The 19,684-nt window shown below is 53.7% G+C and overlaps 1 protein-coding gene across 1 annotated transcript; it reads right to left on the reverse strand.

Moving 5' to 3' along the window:
* Positions 1-5,558: 5,558 nt before the first annotated feature.
* Positions 5,559-17,840, reverse strand: UMOD (uromodulin). Its single transcript, XM_033101060.1, has 11 exons — positions 17,620-17,840; positions 15,967-16,158; positions 14,070-14,846; positions 13,875-13,988; positions 13,019-13,227; positions 11,974-12,122; positions 9,987-10,232; positions 8,576-8,738; positions 7,942-8,023; positions 6,989-7,030; positions 5,559-5,879 (listed from the first exon to the last, which is right to left on the reverse strand). Exons 2-11 carry the CDS (start codon positions 16,061-16,063, stop codon positions 5,818-5,820), a joined length of 1,941 nt encoding a protein of 646 aa, XP_032956951.1. The 5' UTR covers positions 16,064-16,158; positions 17,620-17,840; the 3' UTR covers positions 5,559-5,817.
* Between the last annotated feature and the right edge of the window lie 1,844 nt (positions 17,841-19,684).

Genomic DNA, 19,684 nt, shown 5'->3' on the forward strand with positions numbered 1-19,684 from the left:
GGCCCTTTGCCAGCCACCCTCCCTAGTGCAAACCCTTTCAGAAGCTTCTCCTTCATGCAAATGCTTCTCTGTCAGCAATGCAGCGAGTCCCTCATTATCCGCAGAGAATACGGTCCAAGACCCCCGGTGGATGCCTGAAACCGCGGATACTACTGGGCCCTGTACATACTATGTTTTTCCTACACGTACATGCCTGCGATCGAATTTAATTAGGCACCGTACGAGATTAGCAATAACTGTTTAATAATACAAAGAACAATTATAACAAGGTACTGTAATTAAAGTTACGCAAATAGGGTCTCTCTCTCTCCCTGTCTCAGAATACCTTATTGGACTGTACTCACTCCTCTCGTGATGGTAGGAGATGATACACTGCCGACGTGATGAGACGAAGCGAGGGAGTGACGTAGGCAGTGTGACGAGGCGTTCGGCTGCTCCTGACCTGCGGACACCCTGTCAGGAGGAGGACCGCTGAGCTATGGCAGTGTCATGTCTTCGTCCCACAAACTGAATCCCTTTTCCATAGTCCCTAAGCGCTTCTCACGCACGGTGGCCGTAACTTTTGCAGCTTGAGGTGTGACGGCAAAACTAGCATGGATTTCTTTTATCCTTTTCCATCATTTTACAGAGAGAAGATTTGTGCTGACCGTACGTAGATCGTGGCAACCCCAGCGTGCTAATTTTTTTGTTGTTTCTTTGCTTGTGAAGTCAAGAATTTGCCCTTTTGCACTTCAGGGAAGCACCTTAGCGATTCTCTTGGGCATATGTGAATCGCCAGCGTCACGACTCCTGCGCTTTGGGGCCATTCCTAAGGAAAATAAGGGTCACAAGCTTTGCGATGCTGCGACAGCTGACCGTAGCCAGATGGCTGCTAAGTATTAACTGGTGGTAGCACGGACACACTGGACAAAGGGATGAGTCACGTCCTGGGCCGGATGGAGCAGGATGGCGCAAGATTTCATCACGCTCCTCCGAATGGTGCAAAACTGACCCATTGTTTATTTCTGGAATTTTCCATGTAACGTTCCTGGGTCGTGGTTGACTGTGGGTGACTGAAACCTCGGAAAGCAAAACCGTAGATGAGGAGGGACTGCTGACCGTCGTAAATGCTGGACGCTGGGTACACCGGAGTGCTTTGCCCCCGTTCCTTCTCAGGTTTAATCCTCACAATAGACCAGTGAAGTTGCTGCCATGCTTATTACCGGAAACCAAACATTAGTCAAAAGGAAGCTTAATACCCAAGGGGAAGTGGAGAGAAATCAAACAGGCACTTGTTTGCACAGTGGACTTCCCACTGTACCTTTTGTTTCCAGCTAACCACCTTAGAACACTCCTGCTTCTGTCTGGATGCCTCTCAGCGCGGAGCCAGAGACAGCCAGGGGCTAAATAAAAAAGGGGGGGATGCGTGCTTCCCATTTGGGACCCTTCGAATCTTCCCAACTTCGGATACTCACTGTTGAGGCGTCTGGGAAGGGCGAATGGGATGTCAGTGAATCACAGGATGCAGAGGGTAGACACAGAGCCCCTGGACAAAGTAAGCATCACAACGCCCCCACCCCCTCCAATTCCTTTTGATATGTGGGCAACCCTAGCGACTGGCAGGTATGGAACTGAGAGGAGGCTGGCTGTCCATGCACTTTTAAATTCCAAGCTTGGACCTGACTTTTCATAAGAGAGTCCAAGCTTCTGCAGAGCAAATGGCCACTGCCTCTTCTGTGTCACGCTAGGGCTGTTGATGGAGCCAAGGCTCCTGGCGGTGGGGAGCCCTGGCATTCGTAGCAGCTTCTAGCAAAACCTCAACCTGGACAAAGAAAAGGTGCTACAAGGGGCCGGCCCGGTGGCTCAGGCGGGCCAGTGGGCTCTCAACCACAAGGTTGCAACTAAGATTGAACACGGCACCTTGAGCTGAGCTGTCGCTGAGCTCCCGGATGGCTCAGTTGGTTGGAGTGCGTCCTCTCAACCACAAGGTTGCCGGTTTGACTCCCGCAAGGGATAGTGGGCTGTGCCCCCTGCAACTAGAAAACGGCAACTGGACCTGGAGCTGAGCTGTGCCCTCCACAACTAAGACTGAAAGGACAACAACTTGACTTGGAAAAAAGGCCTGGAAGTACACACTGTTCCCCGATAAAGTCCTGTTCCCCTTCCCCAATAAAATCTTCAAAAAAAAAAAAAAAAAAAGGAAAACACAGAAAAGGTGCTACAAGCCATCTGCTCTACTCTTAGCACATTTGGAGAAAAATCCCCTAAATGCGGAACTTGTAACAGTCACAAATGCAGGATTCCAAAATTCCTGAGCCCACAAAATCGCCCAGTGATCCATTCACTTTGGCCAGGTGCCTACCCTCCTTTCCCCAGTGGCCCCGTCCTTGTAAAGTCTCTGCGGCCATCACTGCCCACTCACTCTGCCCCTCCCCCATTCTCAGCCAGTATCTGGCTTCCTGCTTCAAGATGTAGGCCACCACCCCTGCCCTCCCTCAGCTGTGTGTCTCCTTCCCCTAAAACGCCTCCATCCTCCACTTCGCCCCCCAACTTCTGATGAGGTGAGCTGCTACCTTCTCAAAGTCAGTTCCCGCGTCCCGCTTCTGACCTCTGCACCCCCCAGTCTGAGCCATGTGGCTACAGCTGCCCTGCTGAGGTCGCCACATAAGGAAGTGCACTGGGCGCGTTTTCTGGCCCCTTGTCACTGGACTGTTCTGGCTGCTTCTGCTCTGCATGTCCTGGACTCCCCTTTCCATGACTTTCCTGATTCTCCTCTACCCATTTTTATCCTCCCACTCCATCCTTAGCTTTCTTCTCCTCTGCCTCCAGCGAGCCTCGAGAATGCTGGTAGGTCCCATTTTTCTTGTCACCCCGTATACGCTCCCTGGGAAGCAAATCCCAGGGATTATCTCATGGTTTCCAGCACCATCCACAGGCTGGTGGGTTCCAGATCTGCAACCCCCTCCCTTGAACTTCGGGTCCATCTACCCAGCTGCCTGCTGGACCTGGGCGTGAGCTGTGATGCTGGTGGCACCTTAGCTCATCAGTTCCCCGAGTCTCTCCCTCATCGTCGCATCACGCCCTAATCGGTGGCTCCACTGCTTTTGTGAGCAAGGCTGCCCGGTCAGCTGGTCAGCCAAGCTGGAAACCTGGCCGCTTCCTTCCTCCCTCAGCCTCCCACTTCCCATAATCACCACAGCTTGCCACTCAGCCTTTCAGAGACTTCTGGAATCTATTTATCCTTCTTCACACCCACTTCACTGACCCTAGCTCAGGCCACCATCATCTCCTACGAGGGTGATTTCACAGTTGCCTAGTAGGTTTCCCTCCTTTCATTCTTGTCCCCTGCGAGTCCATTGTGTCCCCTGCAGCCAGATGCCACAGTGTCATCCGTCAGCGTCACCCCCCTCCCCTCCTATCCCTGGCTTCCTGGGACCTGACTGTCGTTCCCAGCTCCTACCTCATCCATAGCTTCTCCCCGCCACATTCTATGCTCCAGCCAATCTGTGGTTCTCTGCTCTCCTCCCACCTCCAAACCTTTGCATGTGTTATTCCCGCGGCCTGGATCACGCTACTCCCGGCCACCACGACTTATCCTTGATCCTTCAGGTTCGCCTCCTCCAAGAAGTCTTTCCTAAATCCCACAGGCTTGCCGGGCTTCTCTTCTCTGCTCCTGTGCCCCGCTGAAGGCTGTTTAAGATCTCTGTGGGCAGGGAGACCGTCTTTGCAGTTCTAAGCAGCACCTAGAAATTCTTGTTGAGTCAACAAATGGACAGAATCGCAGTACGCACGCCCCAGAACCTCTCCTGTGAGCAATGTCAAGCCTTGGGGGAAAGATACCCGGGTGCTGCCCCAGGGCCTTTGCACCTGCTGCTCCCACTGCCATTTCTGGTAATGTTCTTCCTCAGCTACCCCCCTGGTTCATTCTCTTACTTCTCTCAGTCTGTGCTTATCAGAGGGACCTTTCCCAGCCATCCTATATAAAATCATGCCCCATCACTCTGTCACCCGTGTGTTTTTAATCCCCAAAGTGCTCGTCGCCATCTGCCATGTCACAAGCGTATCCCCCTTTTAAACACAAGCTCCTCCGCAGCAGCAGCTCTGTTTGGCTTATTTGCTGTTTTCTCGCTGCCTATACAAGTGTCTGGCCTTGAATTGATGCTTAACATATCTAGTGACTCCTGAGCTGAATAACTGAGAGAAAACAGGGGGAAGAAAAGAAAGGAAAAGGAACAGAGAGACCAAAGGATTGATTCTGATGTGCTTTCTTCTCCCTGGCTCTTGTCTTTGGCCCTTCTTTTTATTTTCCTTTATGGTGTGTTGTACCTGAGTCAGAGGAGAGATGAGGCTGCATGTGGTCCAGACAGGCTCAGCTGACCCTAGATTGACCATGAACCGGACTGGGCTCAGCTTTACGTCCTCCGACGTAAAGCTCTTACGTAAACCTGTTACGCAAAGGCAGCAGGCATGGGGGTTCGGCCGTGTCTGCATGTGATAAGAGTTCCTAACTGTAGATAAGCTGTCCCTGCAGGCTCCGTTTGCTGATACACACGTGTGGTTTTCCCTGGCGACAGAAGGTTCTAGTAATGTGACAGGGCCTTGGGCTCCCCTGGAAAGCCACAGCTGGAGTCCAGGGAAGCACCTGGCGCCGGGGCAGACATTTCCCATTGGCACCGGCTTCCTTTGGCCCACTTGGGTAAAGACGCACAGAGAGACCTTTTGGATGCCTGGGTCTCCTGGCCCAGCAGCCCCTGGGTTTCTGGTGGTCCCTCCAAGAAGCCTCCTGGAGGGCCCCCTGGCAAAGCATCCCCTCCCGGTGGAGGTAATGGGTCTGCTCTCCGCCGCTGCTGCTTCTGTGGCTGTAGAAAGAGGTCTGCATCTTCCGGATCGGGAGGGAGACGTGCCGTGGAGGGCGGGGGCCCCGAGTATGTGCCAGGCACACCACCTGCAAGGGAGTGAGCCTCCCGAAGGCAGGAACTCGTCCTGTTCCCCAGTGTTTGCCCAGCAGCTAGCACCGTGCCTGGCACATACTGGGTGCTCAAATGTTTCTGGAAACCCGAATGAAGCCTGTGAGGGCGTCATGATTATCCCCATAATGCAGCGGCAGCAGCCCCTGCTGTACCTTCCGTTCCTGCAGTACCTGACACACTTGTAAATACCTGTTTGAGTTCTCCTTCCCCTGCCAGACCTTAAGCTCCAAGAAAGCAGGGAGTGTGTCTGATTTGTTCATTCTGTACCCCCGCTAGCACTGTGCCTGGCACATAGTTGGTGCTCAGCAAGTATTTCTTGAATGAATGAATGAATGAATGAATGAATGAATGAATGAATGGATGGATGGATGCTGGGATGATTACATGGATGGTTGAAGCTCAGAGACACTGTGTATTTTATCTAAGGTCACACAGCAGAATGAGAGTTGAACCTCATCTCTGTGACCAGACGGTGGGCTCCACAAGGGCAGGGAGGAAGCCTGGTTTTTCTCACCAGGGGAACCTCAGCACCACGAACAGTGCCTGCGTAGAGTAGCAGAGCAAATACTTGCTGAATGAATGAATGAATGACTTCACAGAATGAGCTTTTAAAATTACTATTATTTTGCCACCGTCTTTAAGGAGACAGGGGCCTCGTGTGCAGACACATCACAAGCCCCGTTTTGAGAGAAGGCAGCATTTAAAAGGACAGGCTGCTTTGGAGGAGCGGGAATGAAAGGGGAGAAAACAGGAGCAGGTTGATTCCAGTGTGAGCCCCCTTTCTGTGGCTGCAGCCCTGGCCTGCGTCGCCTCCCCAGCCAGTAGGAAGTGACTCACAGCCACGGAGCACAGGGTTTCCGTCTGCCGATCACTGCGCCATCAGGGGCAGGGTCGCCGAGAGCAGCAGAGGCAGCCAGACCTTCAGGAGCCCTGAAAGGAAAGCAATGACAGGGCCGCTGCTGGCACTGATGGCCCTTTGTGCAAAGCTCACATAAGATGCCTCCTCTGGAGTGACCAGTTAGGAAAGGACACCCTCTCTGCGTTGATCAGTTAGAAAAAGGAAACTTTGTCTTTATCTGCCCTGAAAACCAATTAGAAAAAGGTGCCACTGTGGGTGCAAGAATAGAAAAAGGTGCCTTCCCAGGTGGACCAATTTGAAGAAGACAGCCTTTGCCTCTGGTACTAGGCCTGGTGTCCCCTCAAAAGGGCCCTCTTGTGCAGTGCCCAACCTGCTCTACCATCCTTGGCACTTCGGGATATTCACAGAGGACAAGCCTCTCAGGAACCCTTGAGTCTCACTGGTGCTGGTTGAACTAGCTCAGGTCAAACTCTGGGTTGGTGGAAGAGCCCCCTTGGATCTAGGTGCCAGGAGCCAGAAAGGCCACCAGTCACATGGATTCACTTTTCATCCACATTTCCAGACAATCCCGCGGCCAGGAAAATCAAGGGCCATAGAGATGCCACCAGTCTGGCCTTTGAGGTCCGAGCAGAGAAGCAGAGGGACAGGTTTCTGTTTGCCTGTTGTGTTCAGCCCGGAACTAAGCGTGGTGCGTGACTTGTAGTAACACCAGCATGTATGTGTCACTTGTGGGGTGGACCCCAAAAACAGTGTTAGACCTGAGCCATGAGGTTTCAGGACGTATCTGAGCTGCAGATCTAGAGTATATGCATATCTGTTGTGTACAGATCTGTAACGAGTGTGAGTGTGTCTGTACGTGCAAATACGCACGCAACACTAGCTGTCTGTGCATCTGAGTTAGCAAATATGAATGTATGCATGTAATCCGTGTGTGTGCGCGTGTGCAAACATGTCGGATGATGTGTTCCCTCGTGTGCACATTGGTGCAGGCCTGTATCGTATACGCTACGGTGGGACAATGTGGGGGTATGAGCATATGTCCTGCCCCAGGCCCAGTCCTTTCCGCAGATGCTGTCACCTCTTCAGAGCTCAGGCCAAGCCGGCCGGCACTCCCTGGGCCCACAGATAAAAGCCCCAGAAGGTTCTGGCACAGGTCCTTCTCAAGGGGCCGTCAACTCACCCAGACTGGTGGAAGCAGCGCTCGAGACTGTGGCCTGGACACCTGTAGGGGAGAGAGAAGGTTCCGTGCGAGGAGAGGGCATGCAAGCCTGGGAGAGGCCCGAGTCTGCTCTTCTCCTTGCAGCCAGAGTGGTCTTTCTGAAACCCCGATCTGAGCAGGTCACGCTCCTGCTTTGGACCCTTGAGGGCTCCCCACTGTTTTCAGGAGAAGGACCTAAAACCTTAGCAAGAACTACCAGGCCCCACGTGGCCTGGGCCCACCTGCATCCGCCCACCCCCCACCGATCTCCTCCTCCTCCTCCTCCTCCCAGCCTGCCTGGTCTTCTCGCAGCTACTGTAGCAGGCTGGGCTCCCCTCCGCAGGCCCTTCGCCTGGGCTGTACCCTCTGCCTGGGATTCCCGCCCTTTCACCCCCTTTCCCTACCCCTCTTAGTTAATCCCTCGTCAGCTTCCAGGTCTCAGCTCCATTCTGCCCCAGTCCTCCCGACAGCGTCTGGTTCCTCTGTTGTAAGAGCTCAGAGTTCCTAATATATTGTCTTGATGACACTTGTCCCAATATCTCCTTATCTCCCATCTATCTATCTATCTATCATCTATCTATCATCTATCTATCTATGATTCTTTGAATGATGCCCCCCCGACACACACACACACACACACACACACACACACACACAGGTCCATAAGCGCCATGCAAGCTGGGCTTGTGTCTGTTTTGCTCATTGTGCGATCCCCACAGGGCCTGGCCCCCAGTAGGCACAAGAACATATGTGTGGAATGAATGACTGAATGAGGAAATGGGAACTAAATGCTAAAAAGCAGGCAGCTTATAGTCCATGTTGCCCCACAGAATCCACGTGCTCCAGCTCCTCAGACCCCAAGCGCCAGGTTCTGTCCCTCCTCGTCCCAGGAGAACGTGGCCCACCTGCAACGTGGTGGGGAGTGACCCTCTTACCTTTCCGCATGATGGGACCCAAGTTCAGGACATGGGTTTGGTCTGTGACGCCCCTACTTTGGGATCTGGTCCTGGAGCAGGTCTGCAGGGAGAGGGCGACAAACCCTTCTGTGAGGGGCCCTGTGGTCCCGCCCTGTGGAGGGGGCTGCACCCCTCAGAGGAGCGGCCTCCTGCCTCAGACTGGGGCTGGAGGGTGGGGGTGGCAGGAGTCGTTAGGGTCCCTGGGTTCCCGCCCGTCGCCACCACTTCTCAGACATCTGATCTTAGGAACGTCACTTAAGTTCTCTGAGCGTCTCTCCCCATATAGAAAAGGGGATTAGCGAAATAAGGACCTTACTGAGTTGCTGTGCAGAGTTAAAAAGGTGACACAGATAAGGTGTGCACGCACAGTGCTTTAAAATGTCAGCCTCTGCTAGGAGAACGCAGCCCCAGGTACGCCAGCGCACTGCAGGGATCCCCCCTGAGCTCCCGGCATCTTAGGTCTCCTTCTGCACCCCACCCCCCACCCCACTGCTCAGAGAAACAGCAGAACCACCTGTTCAGTTTTTCAGATCTGGTGGCCGGATGTCTTTGGTCTGGAGAGCTGGGCAAGGGAAGGCCAAGTAAGCAGGCTGAGGGAGGGGAGGCGACTCACGGGTTTGCACTTTTCATTCCTGGTGTCACAGAGATATACTTCACAGTGTAGGTAGACCAGGTCGTGGTTCCCCGCAAATCGGAACATTTGGACTGCAAACCGGCCCTGAGGAGACTCCCCGTTCTCTACCACCTGGATGGTGGCGTCCTCAGCACGTGGACAACTGAGAGGGTTATGTCAGATGAGGGGGTGGGTTAAGCAAGCACGCGGGGGCCTGACTTCCTGGGTTCAAATCTCATTCCACCACCCACTGGCTGTGTGACCTTGGGTAACTTAGTTGATCTCTCTGTGCCCCAGTTCCCCCATTTGTGTACAGGGAATAACAACTGTAAACCATATCATAGGACAGTTGTGAGGATTAAGCGAGTTCATTTTTCAAAGTGCCACTACAGTACGTGACACACAGTAGGTACTGCATACTTATGGTGCTAGAGTAAAAATGTCATGAGCACTTAGTTGAAACTATCCTGAAGTGAGCATTTTCTGATTTCCCAGGAAACGGCATTTGGGAATCATTAGCTATGTTTATTGGCACCCAGCATGGCCCTTGGCAGCCCCACGCACTCAAGCACAGCAGGGCTCCCAAGTCCCCTCTGGCCACTCTCATTGTCTCCTTAAGCGTCCGGTGACATTCTGGCACCTACCCTAGACGGGTGGTCCTCGACCCAGCTCCCACACACGCCCAGATAGAAGAACACAAGCATTTCTGCCTGCTTCCTTTGCAAAACTCTCCAAGCTTTCCACACTGTACACGCTACACTTTTTCACCCAGAAAAAAGAAAGTTTAAAAATCCCCACACAGTTGGTAGTATTTATGTCCATTTCACGTGGTGAGAGCATGAATGTTCAGATAGATGAGCTGACTTGTGTTTCAGAACTCGGAGATAGCAAAGCCAAGATCTGAACCCAAATCTCCATGCCCCCCCCATCACGATCATGCCAGCCTTCTCCAAATTTCCGTTCTTCTTTGTCTTAGCTAGACACTACCTTTGCGAATGCTGTCCTGTGGTTCCCAAATAATTGACTTAATAATAATGTTTTAAGTGCCTACAATAAAGTACATCAGGTTATAAAGGAAACCAATTAAATCAAAGCAGAGTTCTCAAAGTATGAAAACCTCCGGTATGTGCATCATACATGTCCATATCTGTTATATATAAATGTATGTATTTACCAGTACGCATACTAGATAATACGTTACATGAGGCGAAGCAGTAGAAATTCTAATAGTGTCGTAACTGAAAAGCACTGAGGAGTGTAAATGTTGTCACGTGTCCTGCTAATACTTCTGTGGTGGGTTGTCCATCCCTAACAGATGGCTCGATTTCAGCCGGAGGTTAGTGAATATAAAGATGGGCTTTTCCCGCGTCCAAGCCCAGAGACCCCCGTGAGTTCCGTCAGTGGGCCTTACCTGTCCTGGATGATGAAGTACTTCAGGGGGTCAGTAGAGACGCCGCTGGGCGTGGCGTAGCAGTTGGTCAGCCGCAGTGCGAAGCGAGACAGGTCGCCCCCATCCAGCACGGCGCCCACATAGAGAAAGGCCTCGGTGGACAGGGTCACGGAGGAGCCTTCGTAGGGCCGCGTGTAGGCGGGGCCCTGGAAGAGCGCCATCCGCACGGTGAACAGGCCGGTCCCGCCCACGCTGATGTTCAGGGTGCTGGGGAGGGAGGGGGTGGGCGCTGGTGAGGGGACCAGAGCTGAGAGTAGCGACAGATGGGCCCCCCTCTCTGGTCTGGTTCCTGGGCGACCCCTGGCAGCGGTTTGCATTTCTATCCAGCAGTCACACTGGAACCTACCAACCACTGCTTTGTCGCTGCCATGGGCACCCAGGGGACACCTCAGGATCTTGTGGAAACGGCAGGTTCTGAGTCAGCAGGTCTGGGGTGGGGCTCCAGGTTCTGCATTGCTAACTGGGCTCCCAGGGGGGCTGTTGCTGCCGTTCCACAGACTCCATTTTTGGGACCGTGTCTATCCCCTCACTTAGTGGCTCTCACTTTCAAGAGGTGCAGCACACAAATTCCCGAGGGAATCACCTAGATTTCTCCTTTGGTCTCAACCTGGAACAGTTCAAAGGGATGGGTTGAGGGGAGGCAGGCCTTGGTCAGAGTTCGGGTTCACGGACAAGAGAAGATGGGGGCTTTGAAGCGACTGATTTTTAACCCCATTGAAAACAGCCATACTGACGTGGACTTCCCGGGATGATCCCACAAAGGCCCCGGGAAATAAGAAATGCTCAGTGATGTGGAAGTCCATTGAACAGGTGACACTGGGTTTGAACTCAGAGTTGGACAGGGCAAGACGTCCAGCTCCAACCAGAGAGAGGTTTGCACACAGATGTGTTGTTCCCTGGAGCCTACCCGGTCTGGGACGTGGCCAAATCGGGGCCAGGGCACAGCCTGGCCAGGCGCGGCTCCACAAAGGCAGACTTCTTCCCCCGAGTCAGCCATGCGCCCTCATCAGGGCCCAGCGCCCTTTCCTGAGTCTGGTTGGCCCAGAGAACACAAAAGTCATGGGCACGTTTGACAGTGAAGGTCAGGGTGGAGTGGGGGCTCTGGGCCTGAGGGCCTAGGTTTGCATCCCAGCTCTGCCACTTACTAGACTCTGTAACTTTGGGCAAGTTAATCAACCTTCTCGAGCCTCAGTTTCCATATCTGTACAATGGGAATAATAATCATACCGACACCTCCCAGATGCTCTAAGATTTCAAGGAGATGTTCTGTTGTGCATTTAGCACAATGTCTGACATGTCATCAGCTCATCAGCCTGTGATTCATCCTATTCGGAGATTTTCAGTTTCATTTAGCAGCAGAACCCTTGAATATTTTTAAACATGAAAACCTCATGTGGCACTAATATGGGTGGAACCTCTCTGGCTCAACCCACAGGCATCCCCAGGGGTCCTCCTTAAAGACCCTCCGACTCCAAGAAGCATAATTTGTGACTCCTTCTCTAATCAAACTCCTACTTACAGAGAAGGAAGGAGACTGAAGTCCAAATGTGGGATGTGATTTGCCCAAAGTCCCACAGCAGCTCTGAGTGAGAGCTTCCCACTTCCCTCCAGCCCAACCACCCCACCCTCCTGATAAGCCAGCGACCCTGATATTCGCGTCACATCTGCAGAGCTGTCGTGCTGCTAGGAAAGGCAGCACAGCACCGCTAAACCCATTTCACAGATGAGAAGACCCCAGGGCGGGGCTATTAGCTTCCCAAAGCCACCTTTATGTGACAGAGCCTGGATCTGAATCCGGACGCCAGGCTTCCTGGCTGGGATCCCCCCAGCCCCACCCACCCAGCTCCTGATGGGAGGCAGCTGACAGGGAAGCTGAGGGCCTGGTGGTTGAGGGATTGAGGGGTGGAGCTGGCCAGGGGCGCCGGCTGGGGCCCCTCCCTGGCCACACCTGACCATCGGCTGCAGGGAGCTCTGCAGGCTGACTTTCATGTCCAGCGGGTAGGAGCACCCGAAGTTGATGTGGGTGTCCACGTCACGGACGATGATGTCATCTGCCAGGTAGAGGGTGTTGCTGTACGTGGCATGCGTTTCATTCTTCTGCGTTGGGGGGCGGGGTGGGGCGGAGAGAAAGGGCATGAGAAGCTGAGTAGGGCTCAAATCCAAAGGGGTTTTCTCCAGTCACCGGGGAGCTGCCCTCCTAGTTTCCTCGATCAAAAGTTACAACAGCAACCTTTTATGAGCACATGTCCCGTGCAAGGCCCTGAGTTAAACGCTCGTCCTGCGTCCCTGCCTTAGGCCTGTCACTGACCCTAAGAGGGCAGCCCCCTGCCTCGTGATGAGACAGAGGTTCACAGAAACTGAGTGACTCGGGACCTGGCCCACAGCTCGCGGGACCTATGAGCCTTACGCCGTGCTTCCTCTGCCAAATAGTAGTGATACTGGTCATTCGTGGTGGAACTTCAAAGCAGTTCATTTCTTCTTCCTTTCTTTGCCTTCTGTCCTTTGAGGGGCAGGAGGTGAAGGAGTGGGAGGAAGCACCTCTCCACTTACACGCTGAGCTCTGGGTCCCTATTCGGGGGGCTTCTGTAGGTGAGATCCAGGTTCTCCCCACACCCGCCTCCCAGGACCTGCTTCTGAACCCCGCGTGGTATCTACTGGCCTAGAACAATCTAGGCCTTGTCTGGGCCCTACTCTTCCCATCTGTCAAATGGGAGACTGTCAGCAGGGAGCGCCCGCTTTATCTGAAGCGAACTTTCACTGAGCACCTACTATGTGCCAGGCACTGCCCCACTCATTCCACACGCGTTATCTCATTTAACCCTCTGCTGACCCTACACAGTAGGTACGATTGTTACTCCATTTTACAGTTGAGGTTACTGAGGCACCACCCGGCTAACCAGATAACTTGCCCAAGCTCTACGACTAGTAAGTGGCAGAGCTGGGGCTTGAGGCAGGCAGTGCCGCAGCCCTGTCACACGCTAGCCAGCACGTACCGTCATCACTGTCCCACAGGGGCCATCCCTGGCCGGGGTCACCACAGACATCCACACCCGGTCACCCCTCTCAGTGAAGCCTGAGCACTGGCTGTCACGCAGGTACATGAAGACCTTCTCAAAGTGCAGGCTCTTCAGCTGGCACTTGCTCAGGGACACTTTGATGTCGTTGGCCCCACACTCCAGCCTGTACTCCAGGAGGGAGAGCTCTGAAACGGACAGGGAAGGCAGGATTGGAGACCTGTGCCCACCATTCAGGGGTCCAGCACGTGCCCCAGCTCAGAGCAGCCCCACTCTGGTCTCACTGGGGTACCCCCTTCAGAGTGATGCCTCCAAGACTGGCTTGTGAGCTTCCCTGGATGGACCCAAGGGGCAATCATTAGCCCCCGTTACCCGAAGTGTGGGATGTGTACGAAAAATAAGATGATTTGGGGTCTTCACGATCAAATCGTTAAAGAACATCGCATCCAAGTTTTTTGTTTGTTTTTAAATTCGAGCTCCTCAGTTAATCGCAGTTTCTTTCCACCCCTTCTACATGGAGGAGACAGCCCTTACTAACCCTTACTAGCAGCTCATGCTTCGAATGCTTTTAATGTCCCTCCTAAAACAACAGAGCTCAGACCCAGAGCTGCATTTGAAGCATGCAGCGAAGTCGGCGGGGTTGTTTTCAACCTCTGAAAGAAGGCTGGGGGTGAGGAGGTCCCCAAGCTCTGGCAGTTTGGGGTCCACTAAGGGGGGACTCTGGGAGCCCAGAGAGCGTGCTGGTTTTAATGCAGGTTGCTGGCCTGGCCCCTGTGTGCCCCGCACACAGGAATGTCTGACATCTCTCCACGCCTGCCCTCCCCACCGGCCTCACCGGTGCTGGTACGGTTGGAGTCCTCTTTGCACTGGCAGCGCCACCTGCCGTTGTCCGAGATGCATTCCTCTTCTACACTGCACTCGTCACACGTCCCGTCCACGGAGCTGGGGTCTGCAGGGTCACAGACAGTCAGCGAGGGTGCGCCCCAGTCGCCCGCAGTGTCCATCAGGGTTGCGGGGATCCCCTGCTCACCTGTGCAGTACCCCAGATGGCACTCGGGCGGCGGCGTCACGTTGTAGACGTAGTAGCCGCCGGCACAGGCCTTCACCTGGACGGGCGCATCCCACAGGCAGCAGTCGCCATTCCAGTGCGCGCAGGCCCTGCGGTTCACGATGCCCTCGTCGCTGGACGGATGCGTGCCGTTGAGCCACATGGGCGCGGCCGTGTTGCAGTGCAGGGTGGGCACGCAGGTCTCGGCCAGGCGCACGCCGCCACGGCCCACGAAGCGGTACCAGCCGAGCAGGTCCGTGTCGCAGGTGTAGCCCACCCCGTGCTCGGAGCTGCGCCAGTACTGGTCCAGGGTGCGGTGCGCCTGGCACGGATCGGTACACACGAGCGCCTCGCCCTGGGCCATGCAGTCCAGCCCGGGCCCACAGGAGCCCGGGGAGCACTCACAGAGCCACCCGTCCCCCCAGTAGCCCGCGGGGCACACGCACGAGTAGTTGCCGTGGCCATTGATGCAGGTGGCCAGAGGATGACAGCCGCTGAGCCCCGGCTCCGCGCACTCGTCCACGTCGGTACAGCCGAGCTCGGGTGTCAGGCGGAAGCCCTGGGCACATGCGCACACGTAGGAGCCCGGCATGTTCACGCAACGGCTGTCCCCCGAGCAGTTGTGCGCCTCCGGGTTGGCGCATTCGTCCAGGTCCACGCACTCCAGGCCGTCACCAGTGAAGCCCTCTTTGCAGGAGCACGTGGTAGCAGCCCCTGCCTCCATGCAAGTGGCGTTGCTGTGGCATTCAGAGCAACTTCCTGCAGACAGAGGAGCCCAGCCTCAGAGTGGGGGCAGCTGGGCCAAAAGTCACCCAGAGATTCCTCTGTGTCCCGTAAGGGACCCATGTTGCCACCCTCCCTAATGATGTCTGCACTTCCCCCATTCATTCCTGTGTCTTAGGCGTTGCCTTCAAGCTGTCTTAAATATCCCCGTTGCCACCTCGAGAGGAAAGATGCAGAGGTCTGGACACGCGTAGGATTTCCGTGACCCTGTCGACCCTGTGACCACCTTTGCACATTTTACGCTTTCTATCCCCATTTCCTTCCCTTCCTGGTAAACCTTCCCCAAGACTCTGATCAGTGTGGCGTCCTCTCTGGAAACTCCCCCAGAGGCTGTGGGGGTCACACGCTGTGTGCGCGCCCCGACAATAATAAGAATAGTGAACTGTCTGTCGTTCATTAGGCAGGAACTGTATGCCAGACCCCGGGAGGTGCACGTTCATTCTTTCTACGTTGAATTCCCCCCACACACAGGCCCTAAGATCATTTACACCTTGACTCTTATTTTAAAGATGAGGACCCTGAAGTTAGAGGTTTAAGCCACTTGTCTGTACGCAGCAGCGTCAGGACACAAAGCCAGGTGGCACGGCTGCGGACTGTGCGCTCTTCGTCACTAGTTACTGCGCCTCCAGCTCCTGGGGGGGCACGGTGCCCGGCTCCCTTCCCCAGGGAGAAGCTGAAAGCAGAGTGAGGGCCACACCCCCCCCAATGGAATGACCTCTTAAGTGTGAACGCCCCCGGGGTGTGTTTAAATCTCCTGTGTGGCTGAGTGTGTTCCTGGCCTTGCAGTCAAGTGCCAGGGCCCTTGGTGCTGCGCTAGACCCTGGCGTCTCTGTGTGTGGCCCAAGGACCACAGCGTCAGCGTCACCTGGGAGCTTGTCCAAAATGCAGTCTCAGGCCCCACTATTCCTGGGTGAGTTCTGTGTACGTGACATGTAAGAAACGGATTCAGAATAAAGGCTCTGCAAATCCTAAGCGTCAAAGAAGAGGAATGGAGCCTCCTCTGCTAAGGGCAGCACTGCCCCCTACACGCATGTGCGCACACAACACATACATATGCACACACATGCACACACACCACGCACACACCACCACTTACTAGCTTCTGAGGTGTCTTTGGCTGCAGCTGTGATGACCCAGAAGGTCACCACCACCACCACCATCGGCACTGAGGTCAGAGCAAAGAGCCGCGCCATCCTTTCAGCTTTTCACAGCTACTGGTTCCGAGAAGACCTGCCCAAAGGTCAGGCCAAGCTGGCCCCTTGGGCTTTCCTTCCTGATGCCTGAAGTTCTGTGAATAGAGACGGGCAGGATAAATGCACGCTCTCACCCCCCTCCGCAGAGCCAGGAGCCTGTCAATCATTCGCTGCTCAGCTGCGGGAGACGCCTTGTGTCTGAACTACAAAAGTGGTGCAGTGCTGCAGCCCTGGCTTTGGTGGGATTTCCCCTCTGTGATCCCACCCTTACTCCCACCCACATCCCAGCCTCGGCACCCCCCCATCTCCCTGCATTTAAAAGAACCGAGTCTCTTGTAGCTCGGGAAGCAGCAGCAGGATGAGGTGGGTCCCGCACTCACCACCTTACAGGAGGCAGCTTCGGGTTTCAACAGCCAACTCCTGGAAACTTTCAACATGCCCAGATCCATTATTCACTCAACAAACATTTTACTGAGTCGCTATTATGTGCCAAAGGGAACAACACACCAAGGAAAACAATGACCAGGACAGAGTCCATGACTTCACGCAACTCAGACATTGTAAAGAAGTGGCTGGAGATAAGCAGTCTGAGAGGTGATTAACTCGCATCGTGCATTTGAATGTTTCCAGAGTGGTCACTTCTTATTTCACCCAATGGGTGAAATAACCTCTTAGGTGGGTACTACTATGACCCGTTTTTACAGCAGCAAGAGTGGGTCGCATGGTGGTTGTGTGTGTGACTTGGAGCTGCCACCAGATTCCCATCCGTTCTCCCGGTCACTAACTGTGTGACATCACGCAACGTATTTCAATTCACTAAGACTTAGTTTCCCCGTCCATGAAACGGGGGCCACTGCTTCCAGAAATCAAGTGCCTGTGACATGCCAGGCTGCGTGTGAAGAAGTCTTCAAAAGAACTTGTATTCTAGAACAGTGTTTTCCCAGCTTTTGTAACCATGATCTGCTAGAGGGAAAATGTCTTCTGCCGTGACTCAGTGCCATTGCTTGTGCAAGAGTGTGTGTGTGTGTGCCATTCAGGGAAGCTGAATGGCACCCTCCACAACTAAGATTGAAAGGACAACAACTTGACTTGGAAAACAGGCCTGGAAGTACACACTGTTCCCCAGTAAAGTCCTGTTCCCGTTCCCCTTCCCCAATAAAATCTTAAAAAAAAAAAAATTAAAATCAGAACTATAATATGACCCAGCAATTTCACAGACACACACACGAAATAAAAGTTTTTATAAAACAATTCTTATGTACCCTATTGTATTAAAAGACAGTTTTAGATACTAATAGAATCTACAAATGATTCCATGACCCCCTGGATGGTTTGACCTATCGTTTGAAAACCACTCTGGTGGGTAATGGCCAACTGTATATTGTCGTCATGGGGATTAACTACGGTGATATATGCAAAGCAGGGCCTGGCACAGCGCAAGTGCTCACTGCTGCATCACCAGGGCCTGGAACATAGTAGGCACTTCATTAATATTCTTTGAACGTGTGAAAAAATAGTAGCTATTGCTATAGGACCTAAGGGGAAGATTGACTTACCAAGAATCCCGAAGGAAGCCACTGTCCGCAGAGTAGTGACTCAATCTAGGTTTGAGCCAAGTTCCAATCTCTTAATTTCCTCTCCCCCTCCCCTTCCTCCAACAGAATGGAAACCAGCAGAAAACTGGGTGGCGGAGAAGCGGCTGGGAGAAGAGACGGCTGCCTCCCCTTCAGGTAGGCTTTACCTGAAGCCAGAGAGGTAGAATTCATCCATTTCCAAGTATGTGCCCCGTAAGTGGGTGTCTGCCCCTGCCTGGCGTTCTGTCCTCCTTTTATTCTCTGGTTCTGTTTCTTGAGATTTTTTTTTTCTCTTGGGGGTGGAGTATTTTGCCCTTTGGGCACAGTGTTTTTCCTTTCCTTTCCTAGGCTGTGAGGTTGTTCTTTTTCCTAATAGGTAGAGACCCAATGAATGACACTGGGGGTCACACTTGTGCCTGCATGTACGAGGCCACTGTTTTGCACCTTTTAGTATCCAGAGATTCCTTAGTTAGAAATTAACTGGAAAAGCAGTGCCAAGGGACCGAGCTTTTTCTTGGGCATTCACGAGGACAAGGTGGGCCCAAGGAGCCAGGCAGAGGCCAGTGTCTGACGCCAGGCTGCACCAGCACAAGAGGGGATGTCATTGCCCCTACCAGGACCACTCAAGTTTCCTGTCCTGGAGATGGCACCCTCTAAAGCATCCCCTCCCCACGGGCTCAGCCAGCTCTCCTGGGGTCCAACCCTGAGCAGGAGAGGAGCTGAGAATGCTTCAAGGTCAGAGGCATGGGACCAGGCCCACCCTGTAAAACAAAAAGTCGGAGTTCCCCTGAGGGCAGGTCCCTTGGGAGGTGGGTAGCTCTGTGATTGAATGGCCTTTGGAGTCAGTCCATCTGAATCCATCAGCTATTTCTTGTCTGCCAGGAGACTCGTTTCTTAACCTTCTTGGGGTCACTTTTGTGGCCTATAAAATGAGACTACCCGTCTCCTAGAGTCACTGTGATGGTTAAAGGAGATGACGCAAGGAAAGACACGTAGTAATGGTTCTGTCCATGGAATTCATTGCCAATGGCGCTTTGCCAAGGTGCAGCTGCAGGGGCAGAGAATGACAGAGCCTGGGCTATGCCTCGTGGCACTTGACCCCGTCCCATGGAGATGGCAATCCAACGTAAGCGTGGGCGCGTTGGGAAAAACCAAATGTGTGTGAAGTTGGCCTGAGCAGTGACAAGACCTTCTCCATTGTCTGTTAGTGGTAGGAACCATCAGGCTGGTGCGCCCAGTCCACCTGGAGGACCTGTAGGCGGCATACACAGTCTCTGGCTCGTAGCCAGTCAGGGACTCTGTTCCACATGATTTGGTCCTAGCAGCCCCCAGACCCCTCCTTCCACCAGAAGTCACACGGCCTGAGGGTGAGGCAGGGGAGCCTGCATGTCCTGAATACTAACTAACATGTGCCCCTGTGGGGACATCTGGGTCAGGTGAGGTCCGGGCCCCCAGGCTGGAGTGGGGGGAGGCGTGGGAGCTGGTCCTGCAGACCTGAAGCAGCACAAACAGCCTTTGCCTGCCTGACGGGTGGGAAGTGGCGAGGCTCAGACGCTTTGTGCAGACTTTGGTTCCTGCTTTTCCCAAGAGACGGTCTATTATGAGCTGGCTGAAAAGAATGTCACACATGAGCAGCGTGCGTCTGCGGTCAGCTGAGTAATGACCTCCGACTATGTCCACATCCCAATCCCCAGCACCTGCGAATGGTACACGGCAAAAGGGACTTTGCAGGTGTGATTTAAGTTCAGGATCTGGAGATAGAGAGGACATGCGCGCAGGCCTGGTGCAATCGCAGTGGTGCTTATAAAAGGGGGGAGGGATTAGAGTCAGAGGAAGTAGATGTGAGGATGGAAACAAGAGGTTAGCGTGATTCAAGGAAGGGACCAGGGGCCGAGGAACGCAGGCGGCCTCCAGAAGCTGGAAAAGGCCAGTCAGGAGATTCTGTGACCCCTTGACTGTAGCCCAGAGCTGGACGAGGATAAATGTATGTTGTTTTAAGCCACTAGATTTATGGTAATTTGTCAGAGCGATCATAGGACATGAATAC

This window comes from Rhinolophus ferrumequinum, assembly GCF_004115265.2.
Source record: "Rhinolophus ferrumequinum isolate MPI-CBG mRhiFer1 chromosome 15 unlocalized genomic scaffold, mRhiFer1_v1.p scaffold_54_arrow_ctg1_1, whole genome shotgun sequence".
Taxonomy (NCBI): domain Eukaryota; kingdom Metazoa; phylum Chordata; class Mammalia; order Chiroptera; family Rhinolophidae; genus Rhinolophus; species Rhinolophus ferrumequinum.

Coding starts and splice junctions, on each gene's coding strand:
- UMOD (XM_033101060.1), bottom strand. CDS start 16,063: ATGGCGCGGCTCTTTGCTCTGACCTCAGTGCCGATGGTGGTGGTGGTG. Junction 7,031..7,941: donor GGGTCCCATCATGCGGAAAG/GTAAGAGGGTCA, acceptor TCTCCCCTACAG/GTGTCCAGGCCACAGTCTCG. Junction 5,880..6,988: donor CGCTGCTTCCACCAGTCTGG/GTGAGTTGACGG, acceptor CTTTCCTTTCAG/GGCTCCTGAAGGTCTGGCTG.